Genomic DNA, 24,643 nt, shown 5'->3' on the forward strand with positions numbered 1-24,643 from the left:
TTTGTATGTGTTTTGTAAGGTCACAATTTAGCTGGCCTTTTTTTCATTCGTTATATTAGTCCGATATTTGTCCTTTTCATTTTTATATATTTTTTTATTCATGTGAATTTCTAATTTTTGCAGAGTCTTTGGTTATGTCTTTGTTTTATGTTTTCAAATGTATTAATACAAAATAATGAAAATAATATTTTATGAATAATATGTAAAATCGTCAGTGTCGTCCTGCGCATGCGCAGTGTAAAGTTAAGTACAGGATGAATCCGGCTATGAGCTACAGTTAGGTTATTGTTTGGACTTCGTTTATGGCATTTTAATTTTTAAAAACGCTTCTATAAAGTTGACAACGCATGAAAGGGTTGTTTTAAGTTGCGCTACATTACTGAGGTGTGTGTTTATTTCATTTGCTTGCTGTTTGGCCAGTTAGCTCTTCGGTTGCTAACAGACAGTGTACCTTTGAAGTTAGCTAACTAGCTTGCTAGGTTGTTAGCTAACAGGCTAATATTATTGAAGTGTATTTATCTATTTCTCTCAGAAAATGTCTACTAAAGAAGTGAAGGCATCTTTAAAAAGTGCCAGAGAGGCAATCAAAAACAAGGAGTTTAAAGAAGCTCTGAAACACTGTAAGGTAAGAATATCATCACAACTGACAGCAGCACCTGTATTTTCCAGTAATACACATAGTTATGACAGATTGTCATGATCTGAACTGTGTCTTTCTCCTCTCTCCCAGGCTGTTCTGAAACTAGAGAAGAACAACTACAATGCCTGGGTTTTTATTGGAGTTGCAGCCAGTGAGCTGGAGCAGCCAGACCAGGCCCAGAGTGCCTACAAGAAGGCAGCAGAACTGGAGCCTGAGCAGCTGCTTGCATGGCAGGTTGGTGCTGCTTAAATATGACATTAGTATTAGGGGTGGTATGGCCCTAAAGTAATATCACAATATTTTATGGTATTTTTCCAATAACAATACTTGTGTATATCTGAAGTATATCTAACGGTACACTACAGCATCAAAATGAAATTAAAATGTTATTATTGCATACGATATATGCATACTAAAAACAGCAAAAAAGTAGTACCCTGATGTGATAATTAGGGGTGGGTGATTTGGCACTATATTTTAGGATATAATATCGTTTAGGATATTCAAAATGTTGGTAATATTATTGCGTACGATATGATATGGCATTCCCCTTAATGAGTACTCATGTAGTCTGAGTCTATTTTGGTTCTAAAAATCCACACTGTTGCATCTGTAAATGTGAAACAATGGTAAGGCCTGTTTCCACAGTATTGATACTATTCATCTGTAATATCTGTTGCTAGCACATGGCAAGCTTATCTCCAGTTTTACAATCTGTCACCCTTTCTGACCTAACTTGAGTCTGAAAGTTGTACCAATACTGACCAATATTGACTAATATAATAATTGAAAAAAAAATACAGTTACTTTGACCAAAAGTTAAGAATTTATTGCATACATTTTAATTAGGGATATCCATGATCTGATCACATGATCGGAAATCTGGGTCAATTTATTTTCAACATAATTTTCAAAGGATTGAAATTGGCTAGAAGATGCTACAATCGAACTGAGCATTCATGTTTTTTTTTGTTTTGCTGTGCAGAAAACATTCAATCATGATATTTATTTTGTGTATCCAGGGCCTTGCAAATCTGTATGAAAAAAGTGATCAAGAAGACTTCAAAGCTGAGCTGCCCAAAATTTATCAGAAACTCATAACGTTATATGAAACGTAAGTATGTCTAAGTCTAAGGAGCACCAGCCCATCTTGTTACTCACTTTGGCCTTTTTTTAATTATGAATCTTACTGTTTGTCCAGTTCAGACAAAGTCAAATGCTTTGAAGTGAGTAAGAAGTTGGTGGACATCTATCAGGCTGAAAATAACTATTTAAAGGTAAAGAAAACAGATTTAGATTTTCACAACCATTTTTTCTTTACACCAGAAGCAGTATAAATGTAGTAGACATTTAGTTAGTTATCCTGAATGTGAGCTTTGCTCTATTGTGTGTGTACATGCAGGTGGCAAGAGTGTGGCTGCGACTCATCCAGGTGAGGGAGGCAGAGGAAGGCGTGGAGAATTTCGAGCTGCTTGGACTTTGGAGAGAAATGATCAAGCAGCTCCAGGGCACTGTGGAAATGCAAGACAATGAGACTCAGCAACATGTGCGTTATTTTGTTTTTTCAAATGGCTTTAGTAAATTCGATATAGCATATTTATGTACATTATGGGAAGTTTCTTAAAAAGGGATTAAGCCCAGTCTTGGACTTGTACAAATTCAGACTGTAAGTATATTTTTTTCTGTGAGAGTCTAAAACTGAATATTCTATTTTTAGCTCCTCTCTGCTTTTGAAAAAGCTCTCCAACTAACAGAAAACATACCGGGTGAGGACCATCAGCAAATCACAGAAGATTATATCAAATATCTTTCAAAAGTAAGTGCTAATCATCGTAAATTATCTCTGCTGGGGTGACATGTTTGAGGAATTCTAATAACTGAAAATAAAAGGAAGTGCATTGACTTGACTTGAATCTTTAAATAAGTAACTGTTTTGCTTGTTACCACAGCTTCCTCATGAAGTGGCAAAGCTGAAAGAAGTGTGCGCAACCATGCTGACCCTCTACCCAAAAGACACCTATCCTCTAGCAGTACTCGGAGAGCATTATCTGCTGTCAGGTAAGAGAGTAGAGTTAGGCAGTTTGGTTTATATTAATGTCAAAGTGGAGTTTTTTCTTTATACAAAGAAGCAGAGCTTCTTTTTTAACTTAAACAGGCGGAAAATGTTTTATATTTTTCATATTATTATATCTGGTAATTAAGGTTGTATTTGTTTGTTTTTATATTTGGTGGTAGATGATTGCAGTGAAGATGCTGTTAGCTGCTACACTCGTCTGCTGGAGATGGACCCAGTCAGTTCACTGGCCCACTTTGGACTGGGTCTAAAGTCTCTTCAGGATCAGAAATATGAAGATGCTGCCAAATGTTTTGGCCTTGGTTAGTGTGAATTTAAACACTTTTAACTACTCCTAGGGCTGTATTTTACACCCTGTGCAAGGCACATTGCGATTCTCATTGCTGTCTTACAAGTCTATTTACAGTCTATTTGCATGCCTTGCACGTGCACTGTTTAAATAACAACGGTGCTACACCTTTGGGTGGGATCATCTGGAAGTGAGGTGTTTTCATGTAATTTGTGGCGTATTACTATCTTGGCAATGGAAAACATACTGGTGTCACTGACTGAATAGAACCCTGACTACGGTCAAACATTTATTGCTATTTTGGCAACAAGTGCAGAAGAGTGGTCCAGCGGGTAAGTGCTGCGACTATGATCAGGAGATCGCCGGTTCAAGTCCTGTTTATGCAGCTTGCTATCAGCTACCGGAGCCTTGAGGGCACAGTTGGCTCTCTCTGGGTGGGTTCCACACATCACTCCAAAAGGCCCCTAGTGTTCAGAATTGCCAAACAAAGTTAATCTATGACAGTTTTAAATAAACACTGCTCAGTGTTAAATGTCAAACTTACAGTGTTAATTTAACACTGACAAATCTGCAGCGTATCCAATAGTCCACATATGTTCTGAACGCAGTGACTTATAGCAGGTTAATTTTATTGTGACATGCTTGGGGGCAGTGGGTATTTAGGGGAAGAGCACTGCTAGAGGCTTCTGTTACACCTCTGTTTTCTTTAACTGCAGGACTGAGACGAATGGGCTCCAGTGTCTTTGGCTTGTACAACCTCGCTCAGGCTGAATTAAAAATGCACAAATATTCTGACAGTGCCTTTTCCTCATACCAAGGTACAGTTCTTCTCTAAGTGTCTTACTCGTCCCTTTCCATGAACTGTGTCTGTCTGTGTAAAACATAAATTGCATAACATTTAACATTTATTGTTATATATTGTGGCTGTACTTATCATTTGTTTTACTTTTACATTGTGTCAAAAATCTGTTCTAAGTAGACCAATAGAAATGCCAATAGACAAAAAGAAATTACTTTATTACACAATTACTTGAATTATTTTTTTAATTGTATTATTATAATTTTTTTTTACATTGAATTCCAAGCTAATGTGGTCTTTTACCTGTAAGTTTTCTATTTTGAAAATACAAAGTTTTTGTATTACAGTGACCATATACATACCTTGTGACTTAAATAAAATATTCCTTTTTACACTTTGCCAGTGTGTATTAATGATAATCTTCATTACTAAGTAATGTGCAAATAGTTTATAAAACGTAATGTAAAAGGTTTAATAAACGTAAATGTAAAGTAATGTGCAAAAGGTTTAATAAGGGTAATGAAATATCTTCTATTCCAGGGCTGAAGGTGTGCACAGGTTATGATAAGGATTGGACCCAGAAGCTGCAGAGAGTGAGACTGGAGGCCCTTGTGAGAGTTGGAACAGAGCAGAGTGCAGAGGAAGCTCTGGAGATGCTTTCTCAGGTATCATTTCACTCATATTATCAGGGTCCTTTCCTACGGTACATTTTGTTCTTTTGCTATTCAGTTGTGGGTTCATCTCATCCACAGCTGCCTCACAATATATAATGATTTTCTTTCAGATGGCAGATTTAATCAATGATCCTGCACTGTTAGCTTTAAAAGGAAGAGCCTTCTTGCAGAAGGGCCAGCTGGCAGAAGCGTTTCAGGTACATCCTGTCTAGTTGTTAAAGTATGATTTATAATTTATTTATATATTAGTTTCCTTAAAGCAGCAGTCTGAACTGGTAAGATTATGATTAATGCCTGGAACATTTAGTATATTCATTCTGAAAACCAAGGGGTCAAACAAAACTCTGTCTCTGTCTTGTGATGCGGTGTGAAATGGACTTGAGGTATAGTGAACGATGATAACTAGTGCAAAATTTTGTTGAATAGCCCACCTCCGTTCCCCCCAGGATTCTGAAATTAAGTGCTTTTAGCCAACGCTCCTAAAAGGCTTACAGTTCTGGCTGCAGGGGCATATTATTGCTTAATGGCTATTTTTACACCTTTAACAAGTTTGAAGTAGCTCCACACTTCATGAGAAGAATTCTGAGGACCCTGACATTGAAAACAAGGCACTGGAAACTTTGAAAGTGCACAAGTAGTTTATTTAAACACAGTTTATACACACTTTATCTTCAGGTAGCTCTCCTGGTGCTGACATCTTAAGTCACAATAGTTCGTGCAACAACCACAAACAAATAGTTAGGATAAAATAACCGATTCCAAAATTAACAGAATAGATTTTGCAATCTGCACCTTTAGAACTACCTCAAGATATTATCATGTTTCACTACACCCCAAGTCCATTTCGCACTGGATTTCTCCTTTAAATACTTTTTGTTTTTTTGAAGGTTTCTTCTGAGTTGCTGAGCTCACATCCTCAATCTGTAGAGGGATTAACCCTAAAGGGACTGACTCATACAGCTAAAGATGAGCATCAGCTAGCAGAAAAGAGGTGTGTATAACTCTTGTATATCTCATGTTTTCTCTCATGTTATCTATACACACATGCATCCATCGATAAACGCATAAATAAATTCTATATGTTTATACTGTCTTACTTCCAGCTTTCTAGAAGCTCTGTCGCAGAATCCAGACAGTGGGGAGCTGTATTTCCTCCTTGGCCAACTGTATTGGAACATGGGGGAGGAGACACGCAAAGACAGAAGCAAAGCCCACACTCATCTACTGAAGGTATGCTGCTGCAGTTATCTCTTCAGCTGTAAATACTGTACACCCATACACTTTTTTTAATGACAATTTTCGTATTATTTGCTATCTCTCCAGGCTGCTAAACTGGACCCCCGTCTGGGCTCAGTGTTCTGCTACCTGGGCCGCTACTACAGGGAGGTGGCCAAAGACTTGGGCCGAGCCAGAGGCTGTTATAAGAGAGCATTTGAGCTGAACTCAACTGATGCTGAGGCTGGAGCTGCTACTGTGGACCTCAGCATGGAACAGGGAGACATGGTGAGTCCTACATTGCTGCATGCCCGTACTGGTGACATCACTGGGTGATGTAGATGAAAAAATAATATCTCAATATTTTTTTGCTGAATTGTGATATGTGAAATATATCCCAAAATTTTTTTCATCCCAAACAGTAATAAAAAGACACTTCTGAGACAAAGCTCCAGATTTTCAGAGGCTGCATTTTCCCACATTTTTGTGGTGCTGTTTAATGTTGATGCATTAGTTTCTTCCTTTAAATCACTTAAATATCTTAGCTGTATACAACAGGCTTACTTAACATCTATAACAGCTATTTCTTCTGTTCTGTCCTATTCAGGACTCTGCTTTAGCGGTTCTGCAGTCAGTGACAGAGCGAGCAACTCCTGGTTCAGCCAAATGGGCCTGGATGAGGAGAGGCCTGTACTACCTTAAAGTAGGCCAGCACCAGCAGGCTATTTCAGAGTATGAATCTTTCCCATTCATCACTTGAGTTTGGTGTTTAATGGAAAATCTGTCCTATGTGCTGAATAAGACATTATTTTTGGCTTCACCTACAGTCTTCAGGCAGCATTGCGGGCTGATCCTCAGGACTGGGTGTGTTGGGAGTGCTTAGGGGAGGCTTACCTGAATCGCCACAGTTTTACTGCTGCCCTCAAAACTTTTGCCAAGGCCCACCTTCTCCAGCCAAGCTCCATCTACAGCCTCTTTCAGATGGCTGCAATCAAGCAAATACTGGGCAGGTTTAAAGAGGCTGCAGGAGAGTATCTGCAGATTATTGAGAGGGAAGAATATGTGCCAGCTCTGAAAGGTGTGTGCAGTTTGTTTGTGCATGTTTTTATTCATATTTTTTTTATCCATACATCCATGAATGTCCTGAAATGTTTGGCTTTTGTTAAATCATCATACTTGTTGTATCATTGATCAATAACAATTCTTGTTGTATAATTGAACAATAACTTAATTTTTATTCTCATCTGCTATTCATCAGGTCTTGGTGAGTGTCTTTTGTCCCTGGCTAAGTCTGCAATGGAGGACTGCCTGGATGGTAAAGCAGTAGACCTGATACAGGAAGCCATCAAGTACTTGTTTAGGTATAGCATATTCTGGTCATTTTAAGTTGTTTATACTCAGTAAACCTATAAAAAAGAGAAGGAGAAAATCACATTCTCTTGTTTTTATATGGGAATATACTGTATTTGTGACTGTTGTGTTTGCAGGGCACTCCAGAAGCGTCCAGACCTGTCCTGCCTGTGGAAGTTGTTGGGTGATGCCTGCACTAACTGCAGTAACGTGTCGCCTAACCGGGCCAGTGCAATGGTGCCTGGGGCTTTGTGTGGAGCTGAACCGCAAGACCAAAACCACATGCTGAACCAAAAACAGCTGCTGTGTCTCGGAGAGAGGTAAATCAACTCACATACACTTACACACTGATACATTTAAAGTACTGCTTTCTGCAATTTAGTAACTAGAAAATGTGCTGATCATTCGCCGTAGACCGTTTCAGAACTTTTGACATTTCAACAATATTGTCAGGTGTACGAAATGATCTGTGCAGTGTATCTGAAATCATTCCTAACCTCTCTGTTCCAGATGTTATGGGCATGCTCTGAAACTGATGTCAGATGCCCCAGGTCTGTGGTGTGATCTGGGCCTCAACTATTACCATCAGGCCAGGCTGCTCCCTTCTCAGCTCTCAGAACAGGATGTCCAACAACTGCTAGAGAAAGCTCTTCAGGTATTGACTCTTACCCAACGGCATGTGTATTATTGAGTTATTTTGAAGTCATGAAGGATGCTGGACTGAACTGAGACTAGTGTTTTGTTTGATCTTCCTTTAGTGTGTTAAGAAAGCAGTCATGCTGGAAAGCGGGAATCACACTTACTGGAATGCACTGGGAGTGGTGGCCATGGCGAAAGGTAAACAAAAACAAAGTTTTGTTCAAATTAGGGCTGCAATTAACTATTTCAATAGTCAATTAGTTTGCCTATTATGATTTTAATTAATAATTTAATATTAATTGTGAGCCATAATAGCAACAGAAGGAACCACTAGAGTTAAATAGTTTAGGATAACTGAACTAGACAAACACCAATACGAGCTAATAAACTAGCCTTTAGAGGTACAGAGTAAATAAGATTGAAGCAAGAACCCTGAAGGACTCCAATACATTTAAAGCCTTTAAAAGACAAAGAGGAAATGCACTAAATACAGACAAGAAACATATGAGGATGGGGACTCCGAGTGGACCAGCGGACTAAGGCGCTGCCACTATGGTCAGGAGATCACCAGTTCGAATCCTGTTCATGTAGCTTGCCATCGGCTGCCGGATCCCTGAGACAGCACTATTAGTCTTGCTCTCTCTGGGTGGGTAGATGGCGCTCTCTTTCCCAAAATCACTCCAAAGGGTGATGTCACTCAGTTCAAGGCGTCTGTGAGCTGATGTATCAGAACCAAGTTGCTGCGTTTTCCTCCTCTGGGTTGCTGTGATGCTACTTGGCAATGCTGCATCAGCAGCAGTTCGAAAAGAGGTGTTGGCTGACTTTACATGTGTCCGAGGAGGCATGTACTAGGTGTTGGGACATCACTAGTGATAGGGGGAGCCCTAATGAGTGGGTTGGGTATGTGGTTGTGTAAATTAAAAAGAAAATGGGATAAAAATTAGGAATAAAATTATTTAAAAAAAGAAATATAAAAGTAATAACAAGAGGGCGTGGCTACACTTTAGGAGTTGTTTAACAAGAGACTAATGATATTTTGCTTATGTTTACAGGAATTGAAAACTTTGCCCTTGCGCAGCACAGCTTCATCAAATCAGTCAAAGTAGAAGCAAATGTAAGTGCCAGATGAGCAGACAAGCAAAGCAATGTCGCATTAATTTAGCCCTTAGCATCTTATTGACAATTTTGTGGGTTTTTTTTTAGAATGTTGTAGCATGGACAAACCTTGGAACCTTATATCTGAAGAAAAACAACATTGAGGTAAAGACACTTTGTCTACATTTATATTTACATGCATACACTGCTTTAAATGATTCAATATATGCTGCCCTTCTTTCAGCTTGCCCATGAGGCTTTTAAGATTGCTCAGTCTTTGGAGCCGCTGTATGTCAACTGTTGGATTGGACAGGTATTACACACATTTAATACATTATATGCATCTATTTATTTTTACTTTAATTCACTGAAAGCTAGAGAAGTTGCTGCGGTCATTCTGTTTGTTTAATAGGCTCTTATTGCTGAGACTGTGGGCAGTTATGACACCATGGACCTCTTTAGACACACCACTGAGCTGAGCACTCATGTAAGAGCTTCATGTAAAATCACTAGATAACTCTTTATTAGTCTCAAGGTTGGGAAATTCATAAGTGTCCTGTAACACCTGTAGTGAATCATGTTTTTTGCATGTGGTATTTGTTGTTATCAGACTGAAGGGGTGAAGGGTTACGCCCACTGGGTCTGCTCCACTCTATTGGACAAAAGTAACCGAGACTCTGAGCTTTATCGCTACAACATAGTCCAGATGAACGCTGTCTCATCAGCCCAGGTGGCTTTAACAAAGTACACAGGTGAGTATATAAACCCACCAAAATGAGCAATATATCAAGTGTAGCCTGCTACTCTGATAATTAGCCATTTATTTGAAATCTAGCACATTAATGAAATATATGTAATGGAAAAATTACATATGCTATTAGGTTGCAGATGTCAAAATTTGCAAAAGTATGGTCAAAATGGACAATTTACATGAAGAATAAAATACCAGATTTTATTGAAACACAAACAGAATAAACTACTACCCAGAAAACTATTTTATTTCTTTTTCGGTATATATATCGGTTTTACTTCATTTTTATTGTACAATAATTTAAGGCATCCTCAGTGTTAATAGTTCCTTGTTCTGTATTTTTTTTGTTGTTGTTGTTGTTTTTAAAGGCATAAAAATGTGATAATTGTGATAGAAGTGATAACAAAAACAAAGAAAAAATGTAAAAAAAAAAAAGAAAGAAATCTAGCATGTTTGCATGTACGCAATAATCTGAAAAGTGCATAAATTTAGATCAGATTTTGTCAAGAATCTCATAATGATGTCTACATGCACTTAGGTGATCAGATAACGGAAAACACTCTGTGTTTATATGAATCAGGCAATAATCAAATTCTAACTCCCAACCAGCCAATAATTTCACAGAATGATGTGACCTCTATTTGCAATTACTACTTTCCTCTTGTCTGTTTGCCCAAGCACATGTAGCCACATTGATCAGATAACTGAAAAATGAGTGGATGTGAAGGCACTCACTAATCATTCAGTGATGTTGGGAAAATGTATTTGATCTGTCTGGTTGTTGCGTGTACAAATTTGCAGAAAGGATCCAGACAGACGCTGATGCATTTGTAATGCTGGGCTTTCTAAATGAACACCTGCAGCTAAAGAAACAGGCCACTGAAGCCTATAAGAGGTAAACATGTGAACAATAGTCATAATATTTAATTTCCAGTCTTTGCATATACATTCTCATGTAAACAATGATTTTCTATGCAAACTATGTTCAAATTCTCTACAGAGTTTCACAATATTAATAAACACTGACAAATAACAAAGGACAAATTGCATTTTCAGCTTAAAAACACTCTAGACGATACATTTACAGCAAGATTTCTGAGGTCTGAGATGATTTATAGTGGTTACTAGCAAAAAAAAATAAAAACATTTACATCATCTATCTAATCTGAACCAAGATTTCATTTTACATGTCGGATCACCAAGTTCACAAGTACACAACCTTAAAAGTATTTTTTTTTCTTTAAGAACCAGAGTTTGTACTTTCAAAATCAAATGCCCAAACAACTGTAAATTTGGTGCCTTTACTCTTTTTCTTTAGAGCAGTGGAGTTACTCCAGAACAGCCCCCACATAGAGGAGCTCAGCTTTGCTGTCAGAGGCTATGCACGGGCACTTTGGTAATCCCCAAACCTTATTTTCTTATTGTTTTTAGTCGTAAATGTATCATTGCCTTATTTTATCCTCCCTGTGGAATTTTGTACTGATATGATCACTAAAAGAATTTTGATTATAGTGACACAGAGCAGTCGGAGGAGGCAATCCAACATTACTCCTCCACACCTCTGGAGGAGCTGCATGATCTTACAGGACTGGCTCTGGCCTGCTTCAGGGCAGGACATTTGCAAAAAAGCCTTAATGGTAAGTTAAGCTGTTGCTGTGTTAAAGTCTCTTAGGCGCTCTCTCTCTCCCACTTGCTCTGTCTCTTCTCTCTCTCTCTCTATCTCTATCTCTCTCTCTCCCTAGCCTGAAATTTTATAATACAGTAAAAAAGATCTGGTCTGGTAGACCTAAACCACACAAGACTATTATTACTGTCGCCCTTCCAAATATACAGGGAACTACCACGATCTATCATAATTTAAATTATTTTTTAAATGATTTACACCACTAATATAAGTATCATTTACAAATAGAGTGTAATGTACAGGGGTTGGACAATGAAACTGAAACACCTGTCATTTTAGTGTGGGAGGTTTCATGGCTAAATTGGACTAGTCTGGTGGCCAATCTTCATTAATGGCACATTGCACCAGTAAGAGTGTGAAGGTTCAATTAGCAGGGTAAGAGCACAGTTTTGCTCAAAATATTGCAATGCTCACAATATTATGGGTGACATACCAGAGTTCAAAAGAGGACAAATTGTTGGTGCACGTATTGCTGGCGCATCTGTGACCAAGACAGCAAGTCTTTGTGATGTATCAAGAGCCACGGTATCCAGGGTAATGTCAGCATATCACCAAGAAGTTCAACCCACATCCAACAGGATTAACTGTGGACGCTGTAAGAGGAAGCTGTCTGAAAGGGATGTTCGGGTGCTAACCCGGATTGTATCCAAAAAACATAAAACCACGGCTGATCAAATCACGGCAGAATTCAATGTGCACCTCAACTCTCCTGTCTGTCGAGACAATAAATTAAACTGGTTTCAGTTTCATTGTCTAACCCCTGTAAGTATATATAAGTTTAATAACTAATATAAATATAAATGTTGATTTTATTCAAGGTTGGCAGGTATGCATGATCGCATTTTAAACTTCTTAAATTTTATATTTATTTTTTCTTTCTGTCTCAGCCTATGAGAAGGCTCTTGAAGTGGCCTCCAGTGAGAAGGAGAAGGCATATATACTGACGGCCTTGGCTTTACTGCAACACAGACTGGGAAACATGGACACTGCCAAAACTCTGCTTTTCAAGTGGTGAGCCATCTCGCTTGCAACCAGAACAGAACAGACGTTTGTACATACACAGTACACTGTTGACGTAATATTAACATCCTTCTGCGCGTGTGTGTGTGTGTGTACACAGTTCTTTGCTGAAGGAGCCAGTTCCGGAAAGTCTGGAGTGTCTCTGTGCTCTGGGCCTTGTTCATGGAGACATCACACTGGCCACTGCTGCTCTTTCAGAGCTGCTGAAGCTTGAGGGAGCAGTAGGGGGCGCTGTGGAGGAGCGCTGTCTGCTCACCTGCACCTTACTGGCTCTACAGGGCAACTACAGCGCTGTTCAGAGAGAGGCCTCCAGGGCTGTGTTCAGGTAAGTTGTGCTGAAGGTGTTTTGAGCAAGGTTAATGCACTATATGTCCATAGGTCTGTGCACACTCCTTCTAATTAATGTATCCAGGTACTTTAAGTTAAGTCCATCTTTGACACAGATGTGTAGATTTAAATGCACAGACAGCCTGTCTAGTCTCTAGTGTCTAGTGCAAAGAACTTGATAAACATGTTTGGGTAGCCCATAGACCTGTTCCAACTTGTTTAAAAAGAGATATAATATGTCCCCTTGAAATATTAAAAATGTCACTGTTGTTGTTTTTCTGTATTTGCAGTTAATTTATTATATAATTAATTACATGTGATTTTTTTGTTATTTCTGCTTGACCTTTTCTTGAAACAGAAACCCAGGAAATCCATCACTTTGGGCTCTGCTGTCCAGACTGGTGCCACAGTACTGTCCCAGCAAAGCTGATGTAAGCATCCTAGAGCCAGATCTAAACTTAAGGGAAATTATGTGTTTATTCAAGATCTGTCCCATTAAAACTGCAACCACTGAATGTTCATGAAATTTAACTTTTGTCTACCAGGGAGGTGCTATGGCGGGCAGTGTGGCATGCCATGCTAGCATGACTCTGGGAAAGGTGCGTTCATATGTATATTTGAAGCTGAAATTTAAGTAAATATTTATTGGCAAAATTCATAAATTTTAATTTTAGCCGTGTTTTAATATGTATAGATTTTTTTTTACAATTTTCCGATTTTTTAAAAATAAGATCAGTACATTAAAAATATATTTGATTCAGAACTCACTAACTATTTACTTTTCAACGGCTAATGCCTCCACTTTACATTTATTTAAATGTGCAAAATCCAGATTTGAATTCTTATGTCAGGTTTTAAACTCCAAATGTTAATATTTGCTGCTGTTTCTGAAGATTTGGATCAAGCTGTAGAGCTGAAAATCTCACTGTCTCTTAGTTTAGTTACACATGCTACTCTCTCTCTGTAGAGGGCACTGCTGTACAGTGGAGTGAATCAGCTGGCCTCTGGCAGAAACTCTTGGGAAGACAAGAGACGAAATGCTCTGAAAACCATCCAGAGAGCTGTGCTGCTCTGTCCTGGTGAGTTTCATTGGGGAGAATTCATTAAGAGCCAGTCCAGGGTCTCTCTACCAAGTACGATTCTGCACTACCGTATTACATGTGGGAAAGCAACATTCATTATGAATTTAAATGGTAATTTCATGTCTGCAGGGCTGTTTTCATTTACATTCCTAATCAGGCATTAATAAAAACTCCTCATTTATAAAAATAAATAGTGTTTAATAGTCTGGTTCTTTTGGTAAGTCCTTTCACTCATTTAATTTGGTGGTGATTAGATGAGTGAGCCTTAACTGATGCATGTCATCAGGAGTAATCAATACCCTTGGAAGCTGTAGTCGTGACATTGTGTAAGAAATCTCTGTAGCAGCTCCCTGAGGAGAACTTAAAGCTCATGGGTCACAAAATACCAAAAAAAAATGTGTAATTTATCTCTGATGGGCTTTACAGAAGATTGCTTTTGTGCTCAGTCAGAAAATAAAAGTAATTGTTTGTTCACGCTTTTTTTTTTTTTTCTCTGCAGATGATCCGGCAGGGTGGGCGGCGCTTATGGCTGCGTGTCACACTGAGAACACAGCATGTGCTCTCTCAGGCTCCACCCCTTGCAGGAAGGGGCTAGACAAGGTGCTGATGACCATGGTGTCTGAGAAAGGTCAGTCTGCATTGTTTGTGTGCAATAAGTCTAGTAAATTATATAGGAAAGGTTAACAGTGATATGAATGTGTATGTAGTGCCAAATTATTGTGGGTTCAAAATCCATCCATCCAGAATTAGAACTGTTTTTCAGTAATTTACACCACAGTCACATATACAGAAGACTGATGATTCATTCTCCATCCAGGCAGAAATATCACTGCTGTACTAAAATAATTATTGCAAGACTAAGAGAAAATATTTTAGACCAATTTGAATTCAAATGTATTTATATAGCTCTTTTTATAACAAATGTTTCACAAATCAGCTTTACAGAGATACGGGTCTAAGCTTTTTATGAGTAAGCACCAAAGTGATGGTGGCAACAGTGGCAAAGCTCCCGTATACTAAGAGGAAGAAGCCATGTGACGAACCAAGATAGATAGATAACGGTGGCCATAATGAAAGCAGAGTCCAGAGTCTGTGTATAAGATTGTTAATGGTATGCAAAAGTCACAGTTGAACAAGGTGGCAAAGAAGAGCTCTGTGGCAGTGCTATTTCTTGCCAGATAATTACCATCTTCCCGATGGCACAGTAACATATGTAACCAACAGATGTCACTATTCAGCCTTATCACAAGGCAGGGTGGATGTTGTTAAGGCTTTTGTTACCAAGGTGGCCATCCTAAATATAAAGTGCTACAGGAAATTCTGTGTGACCACTGATGAAGGACTAGAAGATGACCAACACAAACTGTCCATCAACAAATCAGAGCTTCTGTCTCTGACTTTACTTTATCTACAAGGTGTAGGAGGAGCTATAGGTAGGAGTGTCTAATATAGAGGACAGTGAGTTGACACAGTGTTTAAAAACTCCAGCAGCACTGCTGTATATGATAACATGGCCAATGAATGCAGAAACAAGGATAATCGTAATGTTATGCATGATCGCTTCATGTGTGTTTTGTATGTCGTATTCCCCTGCAGTAAAAGGCTTGCCGAAGGAAGACATGCTTTTGGCTCAAGCTCTAGAGGGCTGGATTCTGCAGCAGACTGTGAGTGGACTCAAACAGAGCTGCCTGTACAATGAAGCTGAAGCCCTCTGCTTACAGGTGATTGTGTGAAAAGTGTGTGTGTGTCTTTTCCTCTTCTGTCTCACCGGTCAGCCCATCTCTCATCACCTGTCTGCGCTGTCTGTGTGGGCCGCAGGTGCAGGCACAGGCACAGGCATATTGCTCACATTATTTATGGCTTTAACTTTAGCAGCAGAGCAGAAAAAAGAAGTGCCAGAGCCATGATATGTGTAAATCTGTTGCATACGTCAGCTATGCTTTCCACCATCCTTTTTTTTCCTTTTACCTCTTACCGTATTTAGTGCACTATAAAGCACACCGGGGCAGTATCGATGAATGTCTATTTTCTAGTTATTTTTTTGCCATACATAAGGTGCACTGGATTATAAAGTGCATTATGTGAAAACAGGGGTGTCGCCATGTTTCCCTTCTAATGTAGCTGGTCTCGGCGCTGGGTGGTGGTGTGGGTAGCTATCTAAGATAAGTAAGTAAACAGAACTGTAGTTCTTAAAAATATATATATATATTTTAAAGTCAAACGAGTACTGGATGTAAATCTAGACAGGCTGTTTTTTTGGGTGAGTAAAAAAAAACTTTTGTTTATTTATAGTAAGCTTAGATTTTCAGATTTCTACTAAGGCTGGGTGCAGCAGCATTAGCATGGCTAACAGTAATTGCCCCCCAACAGCAATACACTGAGGAACCCTGAGTGTTTCGGTAAACCAGAGTGATATTAGCTAGCGGATCGTCCCACATAGCTTGTTTTAACACGGTAAATGCACAGGCTACAGGCCGATAATACTCACCTCTGAACAGCGAAAAAGCTAGTGGTTAGCGGGTAATGTTAATGCTGCTCCAGCAGTGCTAGCAGCAGGCTACAGGCTGATAATACTCACCTCTGAACCGTGAAAAGTTAGCACGGTTAGCGGCTAATGCAAATAGTGCGCCAGTCTTGGTGCTGGAGAACTAACCTGAAACTCCTGTATAACTCTGCACTTCAGTGGAGTGGCTTTACCGCTCCTTACAACCTGAATGGTAATTTTTTTTTACATAAGAGGCACCGGATTATAAGGCGCAATGACGTTTTTTGGAAAAATACAGTAAGTTCCCTCTCTTGTGTGCGCACAAAGATTTCTGTTTTAGTCATAAATGTCTTCTTCATTGTGTATGTTGTTAATAGATGTACAACACTGTATATGTATTACCTCACTGTTGCATGATTGTGTGTGTGTGTCACAGGTTTTGAGTGTGTCCCCTGAGCATCCTGCAGTGATCCTATTACTGAGGCAGGTTCAGTGCGAGTGCCTTCTGTGCTCTGATGCCGGTAAATGTATACCAACCGCAGTGCTGGAGCAGTTAAGTGCAGCTGTTATGGCCAACCCCACCTCAGTGTCTGCCTGGCATGTGAGTAGTGCACAACATTACTTACTTATTTAAGCTTTCAACCACCTCTAAAGAACACACTTTGCACATGCATTTCTGAAAAAAACTGTGATTTACAGAATTTGGGACTGCTGCAGTAATACTACAGAACTTTACATTAATAATGTAAAACATAGTTTTCTTGCTTTTCTCCCTATTACAAATCCCTATTACACCGCCACAGTGATTTGAGGCTGTTTTTGTTATGTTGCTTTAAAGGGGGAGGTAAGGGCCAGTAATTTAATCAAATTTATTCTTTAAGATTATAGAACAGCTTGACTTATTCCCTTTAAGGAATGCAAGTCATGGATTTTTTTTTTTTTCAACTTTTGCTGCTTTTTCTGAATAAACTTTTGTTTAAAACTGTGTTTCTTCTTGGAAGGCCATTTTTTCTTTTGAAAAATAAATTAATCAATAAAAAAACATCTATGCTGACATGATTTCCATAATAATAAGGTTCTAGTACTTCTTAGAGGGTTTGATCTTGCTTGAAGGCAAAACCTAGACTTTGACATTGATGTTTTTATTTTTTTGTTTATTTGATTTTGTTTTAAATCCATTTTTTCTCTTAAGTAAGAATTTCATTAGATCAGAGCTACCAAGAATACAGATGCAGTTTAAACAAACATTTGAACTACTATATTTATCTGTTCTGTCTCTCTCTCTCTCTCTCTCTCTCTCTCTCTCTCTCTCTCTCACTCTCTCACTCTCTCAGTGGCTAGCAGATGTTTACAGCTCACATGGTTTTCTGGCCCAGGCCTCTGTGGTCCTCAGACAAAGCCTCCAGTTGGCCTCTCAGCTGGGCCACTACACTGGAAAGATCGGAAGCCTCCTCCGACTGGCCCTGCTCGCTCTCAGGCCGTGCATGGTGAGAACTTGCCTCTACTACATTTGAATTTGTTCCATTAATATATATTTTATAATATCTTGTTCTATTCTTGTCATATTGCATAGTACTTAATGCAGTTACTTAAGCACACAGCCGTAGAGAAGTTTAAACACTGATAAGAGACAAACACACATATATTTACACACACACACAATCCTAGCAAACATACTGCAATGTATTTTTGGTTAAACGTTAAAGTGAGGGCAAAGTGGAGAGACCCATTAGAGCTGCTGACAGTAAAGCAGTGGAAAAGTAAACAGATCCAGCTGACAGGAGGATCAGTGTGACTCTCGTCTCCACACTCATCAGGCTGAGGAGATGGAGGGATGAGTCCTGCCAGCAGTGTGTGTTATCAGTAGAGGTGTTAAAACCACCTTTCACTCTGCTCATATTCTAGTGGAGATACTCTGAACGTGACTGAAAAAAATGGAAAGATGGCGCCCCTGAGTGTTCTCCTTTAATCAGATTTATTAGTCATACCTGAACCTAAGTATTAAAAGCAAATATTATGTTATGAATATTTACAGTTTGGTTATAATAATTAATATTCATGTTTAATTATATTTAATTACCGTATTTTTCGGGCTATAAGGCGCACTTAAAATACTTATTTTTTCCCAAAAATCGTCATTGCGCCTTATAATGCAGTGCGCCTTGTGTATGGATTTTGCTTGTGTTTACTGACCTCGATTTTATGTGGTACACGGCGCTCTGTTGTGCAGAATTCCTCACCCACGCCACAAAAAGATCCCCCTCTTGGGCTAGCGCGCGGTTACCTTTGACTGCCGTACTGCCTCTCGGCTGTGGCTCAGGGTAGCTAGTTTCCACTGTAGCTCCGTGGCCAGAACAAGGTGCCGGTAAACTTTCCTTTCCACCCGTTCTGGGGTAATAGCACAAACTGTTTCTTTTTAGCGCCCACTTCTAAGTAAAGTTAACCTCTTAACACGCGCTGGCCCACCGGCGGGCCAGAAATATTTAATATTTCATAACTGGCTGTGTTTCTGAATAGTTATGAACAGTTACAGGTTCAATATAGACATCCAATATACCATTTTAAAGCTTAGAATCTCTGCTTTTGAGCTATTTAGCCTATTTAGCGGAATATCCTTTCAGAAAATAAACATTTAGGGCGAAATATGCCCGAAACTCTCATATTTGCGTTTATCGTTCGTCCATATTTCATCGAATGCGGTCATGTCATACACCATTCGAACCGTCTGGCTCTCCGGATTCCAGAACTGTGCTTTTACTGTAGGATGTATGTTTCATGAATTAGAGCTGCGTCAGAGCGCATGTTTCCAGTAATAAAAGGCTCTCCTTTTGTCCTGGGGTAACCTCCGGTCACTGCCGCCACCCCCCGAACACACACCCGCGCTCAGCCACAGGTCCTACCTTCAAAACGCGTCCAGACTAAAGAGAATCCATCAATCCAGTCTCCTGTAATCCACAGTTATATCCAAACAGCGCTGGAAATCACTTCATCCAGAAATGAAACTTATCCAATCTTTATCTCTGTTTTAAAACCGTTTTATTCACCGAATTCGGCACAACACGCTATTATAGTCAGAAGCCTCGCGGAGTAATGCGGTACTTGCTGTGCTTCAACATAATATTATGGTCTGTCGGAGCGTTGCGGCTACCGTTGTCAGGAGCGTCGCGGAGTAATACGTACTTGCTGTGCTTCAACATAATATTATGGTCTGTCGGAGCGTTGCGGCTACCGTTGTCAGGAGCGTCGCGGATATTGTGAAGGATTTATTGCTCAGAGTTATTGTTACTGATATAAATAAAGTTTCATTTAGTGCGCCTTATAATCCAGTGCGCCTTGTGTATGGACTAACACTAAAAATAGACCGTTCACTCATCGTGCGCCTTATAATACGGTGCGCCTTATAGTCCGAAAAATACGGTATACAAAGTGCTATATTGTGAGTGCAAATTAAACAAAGCATGCTCATGGCAAAGCGATGTGAATCATCAATGTTTAAGTGTGTACCCACAATAAACAGCGCAGTATGTAGTAATGATCGTGACCAGCGGTGTCTGGCTAGAGTTGTCCATGCAAAAAGAGAAGTGCCCTTGGAAGAAATCACATCCACTTCAGTGCAAGAGGCCCGACACAGGTATTCTACCCCACCACTACCTGACTAATGCAGACTGTAATACATATATTATAATAGAACATATACAAATTTAACATAAAATATAGTTTTAGTCAAGCCAATGTTAGCAACAATTTCTATTTTTTCTCTCTCTCTCACTCAGTGTTACTAGAGGCTGCTAGAGTAGTTAAACAAGATGTTTCATTTTTAGTAGCTAAATTTATATCTCACTCATAAATACAGTGTTTTTAGCGTATGTTTCCACCTTAAGTGCAGCAGCAGTTACAGTCTTTTTCAAGCTTTTTTTCTGACACTGTCATGTGTATATTTACATTATAGTAAAATTAATTTAACTGTCTGGTTAATTCCTTATGTAAACAATGTTCCTTATAAGATTACAACATTAGTATAAGGGCAGTTTGGTTTATTGAATAACATGCTGGAAATCAAATTTTGCTTATTTGTAAATATTAATCAATAAAAAAAAAATCAACAGATTAATTGATTTTTAACATATTCTTTAGATGCACCCCTAAAAGCTAGGGTTAAGCTCTTAATTTCATAAGCTCTTTTTATCTTTACTGTCTAAAAAAATCCTTTATTGTTTGTAAATTTCACTTCTCATATTTTCCTATGTTTATTTTTTAGTGTTCACAGTGAAACTTTTTTCCCTCATAACAAACTCTTAATATATGTGAGTTCAGCATCTGTGTAGGGCTTAGAAGGGCACAAGATTATTTTAGACAGTTTGCCCTCCAGTCTCAACAAAGCAACACTTGGCCTCTTTTCCCCTCGCTGTTCTCTCGCTCTTTCTCCCTCCTTATACACACAGTGTTGTAATTACCCCACCCCCCTGTCAGCTGAGTTTTTCTTTCAATTTTACGCTGACTTCAGCTTTGCCTCTCACATTAAACGAGGCCCTGTGAATAGCCACTCATTTCAGGGCAATCTCTTGATTAAAACTTGCAGGGTCTTTACATATTCACTTCCATTGCTTGTAAAGCCTTTTTTTAAAGAAGCTGAAACCAGGTCCTTACTTGTGTTTCTTCATTTAATTTGTTTAATTAGACAACCAATATGGTGGCTTTATAAACAATTAGAGTAGAGGTAATCATTTGTTGCTTTGTTGTTAAAGGGATCATTTCAAAATGAATTAGATCAGTTGGGAACTACTTATTGTAAGAGTAGTCTTATAGAGTTTGAGTAGCTTATTTTGTTTGGTGAAACACTTAAGGGGTTATTTTACATACATAACAGGATTACAAGTGTTACCTTCTCAGAACTCACCATGGAACACAGTATTCACTGAACTTTTATCTTGTGTATTTCTGTGTTAATTTGTTTGTTGTTAATTTGGCTGTAGGCTGGTGTTGGAGGAACTGAGTGGAAGGACCTGGTGCGGGAAGCCTGTACTGAGGTGCTGAAGCTGGGCCCCTCTCCCCCAGCCATGCTCATTCAGGCTCTGCTTCAGTATTCCATCAAGATGGGTGCCAGGTATGCTAGAAAAAGATAGAGGAGACCAGGACAGGTTGTTGTATATCTCCTTGCCAAACAAACAAACCTTAAAACTATAAAAGATTTTATTATTGAGATCTAAATGTGTGGCAAGGCATTCATCGTAGTTCAGATTGAAAAGAAGGCACTGCACATCACCTGACTAATCCCAATACATACAATGAAACATGGTGGTGGCAGCGTCATCAGTGGTGCTTCTTCTTAACAGAAAAAATAATAACAACTGAGAGATATATTAATGCATACAGCCAAAAAAAACACTGCTGTAACCCAGCCACAGCCGAGACCTAAATCTTCTGTATCATCTGTGGAGGGACCTGAAGTTTCTCAGAGCTTCACAGAGCTCGGGAGAGTCTTCCATGAAAAGAATAAGATCCCAAAAGAATCCAGGATTGCAAAGCTTGAATAGATTTATCCAGACCAAACAGTTCAGCTGTAATTGCTACCAAAGGGACTTCTAGGAAATATTGAATAAAGAGTCACAGTGTTTTGTGAATAAAAGATGGCACATTTTTGATTTCTAATTGATTTCTGAAGTTTTAACTTTATAGTTATGTGTGTTTAAGTAAAGATTGATGGGTAAATGCAGTATAAACTAAATCTAATTCTATTTTGTGTGTGTGTGTGTTTAACTGTTTAAAACTTGGAAACATATTACAACTTTTGTCAGTGTCAGCCTAAACAACAAATGCAACAGATTGAGATTAGGATGAAACATGCTAAAATAAAGTATTTTTAGCAGATGAATCTCTCCCAACACACAAAAGCAGCATTATCATACACACTGATGCTCTTCATAAGCTCCGTTTATCCCCTTGGCTGTTTGACTAGAGCAACAATTTAGCTAGACAGTGGAAGCTGCTGCCAAATATTGCTGCCATAAATATTAGCTTTGGTCATTGGTCCCCTTTCAGCCTCTCTCTTATTTATCATGATATGACTGTTCATTCTCTCCCCAAGGGAAACGAGGCGTCTGCTGGAGAAGATTGTATATGGCCCATGTTCAGCTGAGGCCAGAACTGTTACATCAGTGGCTCGCTGGTACCTCTTGCGCCACCTACATGCCAAAGATGACCTGGAGCTCATAGATGTAAGTCACACAAGTGTTCTTTCACTGGTTTTGCATGAGAAAGTATCTGAGATTGTGCTTAACTGAAGAGAAAGACCTGTAGCTATTTATAGATATATGTTTGAGTAAAATGAACATTGTTGATTTATTCTATAAATTACGGACTACATTTCTCCCAAATTCCAAGTGAGAAATATCTAAAATATCAAAAAAGTTGCGGAGCTTTCAAACCTCAAATAAAAAAAATTGAAATTCATATTCCACCAGTCTTACACACTGCTTTTGGATAATTTTATGCAAAAATTCAAGCAGTTTAGCTTGGTTTGATTGCTTGTGATCATCCATCTTCCTCTTGATTATACTCCAGAGGTTTTCAATTTGGAAAAATCAAAGAAACTCGTCATTTTTTTCCAGAGCTGTATATCACAATATAAAGTTTCATTGAATATTAATATAAAAATTTTAATTTACATTATGTAATTATATTTAAACAGAGCCATTAAATGAAGGAGTTACCCTAAACAACTAAAATATACAATACAAGCTAAATCTACCACCTTAGTTTTCATACATACATTCATAGTAACATTTTAAGTATAATCAGTTAGCCTTAAAGGTGCTTTATTAGATTTTTTGTAAAATTGCAGTTTGCTATCTCTCCAGACTGTTTGCATATACTTTATACACTTTGGAAAAGAAACCAGTACTGGAACTCTGGCTCTGTAAATGGAAAAATTGCCTTAAACTAACCACATACCACTAAAATAGCCAAACGGCAACAGGCCAAATTAGTTCTTTTGCGCAGCATGTGGGGAAAAGAAAGGACGGGGACACAAACACTTAAACAGTGGGTAGATATTCAATTGTTAAAAGGCATGGATGGAAATGTCCATTCTTTTTTGCTGTTAAGCTCAAATATTAACATTTGTTTTCAGGATTTATATACAGCACCTTTAATTGCTTGTTTCGAAGCATGCAAACACTTTTCAGTAGTAAAGGACATTTGGTGGATATACAGTTGCAAAATTGGTCCAAAAGGGTAGAAGGTTTTACATTTAACCTATCTAAGCATGAGTTGTGATTTTTGTTTGCAGACCCTGATGGTGGAGGCTGAAGCAGCAGGAGACCTCAGGCTGTTGGAGTTCCACAAACGTCTTTACCCATGAGTTCACTTACCTCCCAGATTAATTCACTCAGGACCATCACCAACCTGCCATGCAAGAGCCAGTCAATCATTTACATTTCCCTAATTCTGCATCTACATAATGTCTTACTGTCTTACTTTTTATAATTCAGTGAAGTGATGTTTATGGATTTCATATTCCCTCCCAGCATTTATGAAGCACTTTTATTTGACCTTGAAGCTGATCCCACTGTACTGCTATTTGCGTGCATCATGTATGAGTGGACAGAATGAATATGTAATCTGTTAATTATTCAGAAAATGCATTTTCTGGTAGAAAAAAAGTGTATTTATACTGGATGGCTTTGCAGTTTAATTTGGGACAGTGCCTTTCCACAAACATCATCTGACCTTCACTAACTACGAGTGCCAAAGGGTCTGGCTTGTGTTGTTTCCGAAATTGGGAAATAAAGTGAACAAATCTGACACCGGGCTGTGACTCTTATTAGGCTAATCTAAAGCACTGGGTTTGGGCGTAATGCTTGAGGATATGCTGGGTGCTGCTTAGATTAGGTTCATTAAGAGTGCTTGCTTTAATTCAGGGAGACTTTCCCAAAGCAAAAAATGTTTATGGGCTTTTGTTATCTAGTTGCTGCCAATATGTGATTGGTGTGGAGCAGTGGATAACACAACTGCATGCCAGTGAGCCAATACATCATGTGGGAGACTGGGGTTTAATTGCCTGGGTGATTATACTGCTCTACACCAATAAGAGTCCTTGGGCAAGACTCTTAACACTACATTGGCCCACCTCTGTAACAGGAATAACATTGTAAATCACTCTGAAATAAGAGCTTTAGATAAATGTCAGAAATGTAAATGTAAATTGAATAATGGATAAAGGAACATATGGAATATATGGAAGACTGGGACACCTGCTCATTCATTGTTTGTTCTGAAATCGTTGGTTTTATTAAATGCTTTATCTTGCTTTTACTGGATCTATTTTCCAGGGAAAGTTTTTAGATCTTGAAACATTGCTGTGAGGATTTGGTTGCATTTAGCAACAAGATGTTGAAGTATCAGTCTTATTATTTTTTAACCCTAGGTTTATTGTAAGTTATTAAACCTAATGTGAAAACTATTGAAAATTATATTGGCAACCAATTTGCTTTTAAATATCCCACAGTCCCACAGGGTTC

The 24,643-nt window shown here is 38.7% G+C and overlaps 1 protein-coding gene across 1 annotated transcript; it reads left to right on the plus strand.

Moving 5' to 3' along the window:
• Positions 1-237: 237 nt before the first annotated feature.
• On the plus strand, positions 238-23,927 carry ttc37 (tetratricopeptide repeat domain 37). Its single transcript, XM_022667423.2, has 41 exons — positions 238-384; positions 533-625; positions 731-874; positions 1,663-1,754; positions 1,842-1,917; positions 2,043-2,186; positions 2,358-2,456; positions 2,590-2,698; positions 2,876-3,016; positions 3,720-3,821; positions 4,343-4,467; positions 4,587-4,673; positions 5,364-5,467; positions 5,580-5,706; positions 5,800-5,979; positions 6,299-6,423; positions 6,519-6,769; positions 6,950-7,052; positions 7,179-7,361; positions 7,552-7,696; positions 7,800-7,878; positions 8,733-8,794; positions 8,884-8,940; positions 9,020-9,088; positions 9,188-9,262; positions 9,386-9,527; positions 10,328-10,421; positions 10,845-10,922; positions 11,039-11,163; positions 12,098-12,221; positions 12,331-12,555; positions 12,916-12,988; positions 13,103-13,156; positions 13,525-13,636; positions 14,139-14,267; positions 15,236-15,360; positions 16,561-16,725; positions 17,459-17,611; positions 21,098-21,228; positions 22,210-22,339; positions 23,413-23,927. Exons 2-41 carry the CDS (start codon positions 536-538, stop codon positions 23,482-23,484), a joined length of 4,701 nt encoding a protein of 1,566 aa, XP_022523144.2. The 5' UTR covers positions 238-384; positions 533-535; the 3' UTR covers positions 23,485-23,927.
• Positions 23,928-24,643: the final 716 nt, after the last annotated feature.

The sequence above is a fragment of the Astyanax mexicanus genome, chromosome 22 (genome assembly GCF_023375975.1).
Source record: "Astyanax mexicanus isolate ESR-SI-001 chromosome 22, AstMex3_surface, whole genome shotgun sequence".
Lineage (NCBI taxonomy): Eukaryota > Metazoa > Chordata > Actinopteri > Characiformes > Acestrorhamphidae > Astyanax > Astyanax mexicanus.

Coding starts and splice junctions, on each gene's coding strand:
- ttc37 (XM_022667423.2), top strand. CDS start 536: ATGTCTACTAAAGAAGTGAAGGCATCTTTAAAAAGTGCCAGAGAGGCA. Junction 2,187..2,357: donor ACAATGAGACTCAGCAACAT/GTGCGTTATTTT, acceptor TTCTATTTTTAG/CTCCTCTCTGCTTTTGAAAA. Junction 12,989..13,102: donor ACTGTCCCAGCAAAGCTGAT/GTAAGCATCCTA, acceptor TTTGTCTACCAG/GGAGGTGCTATGGCGGGCAG.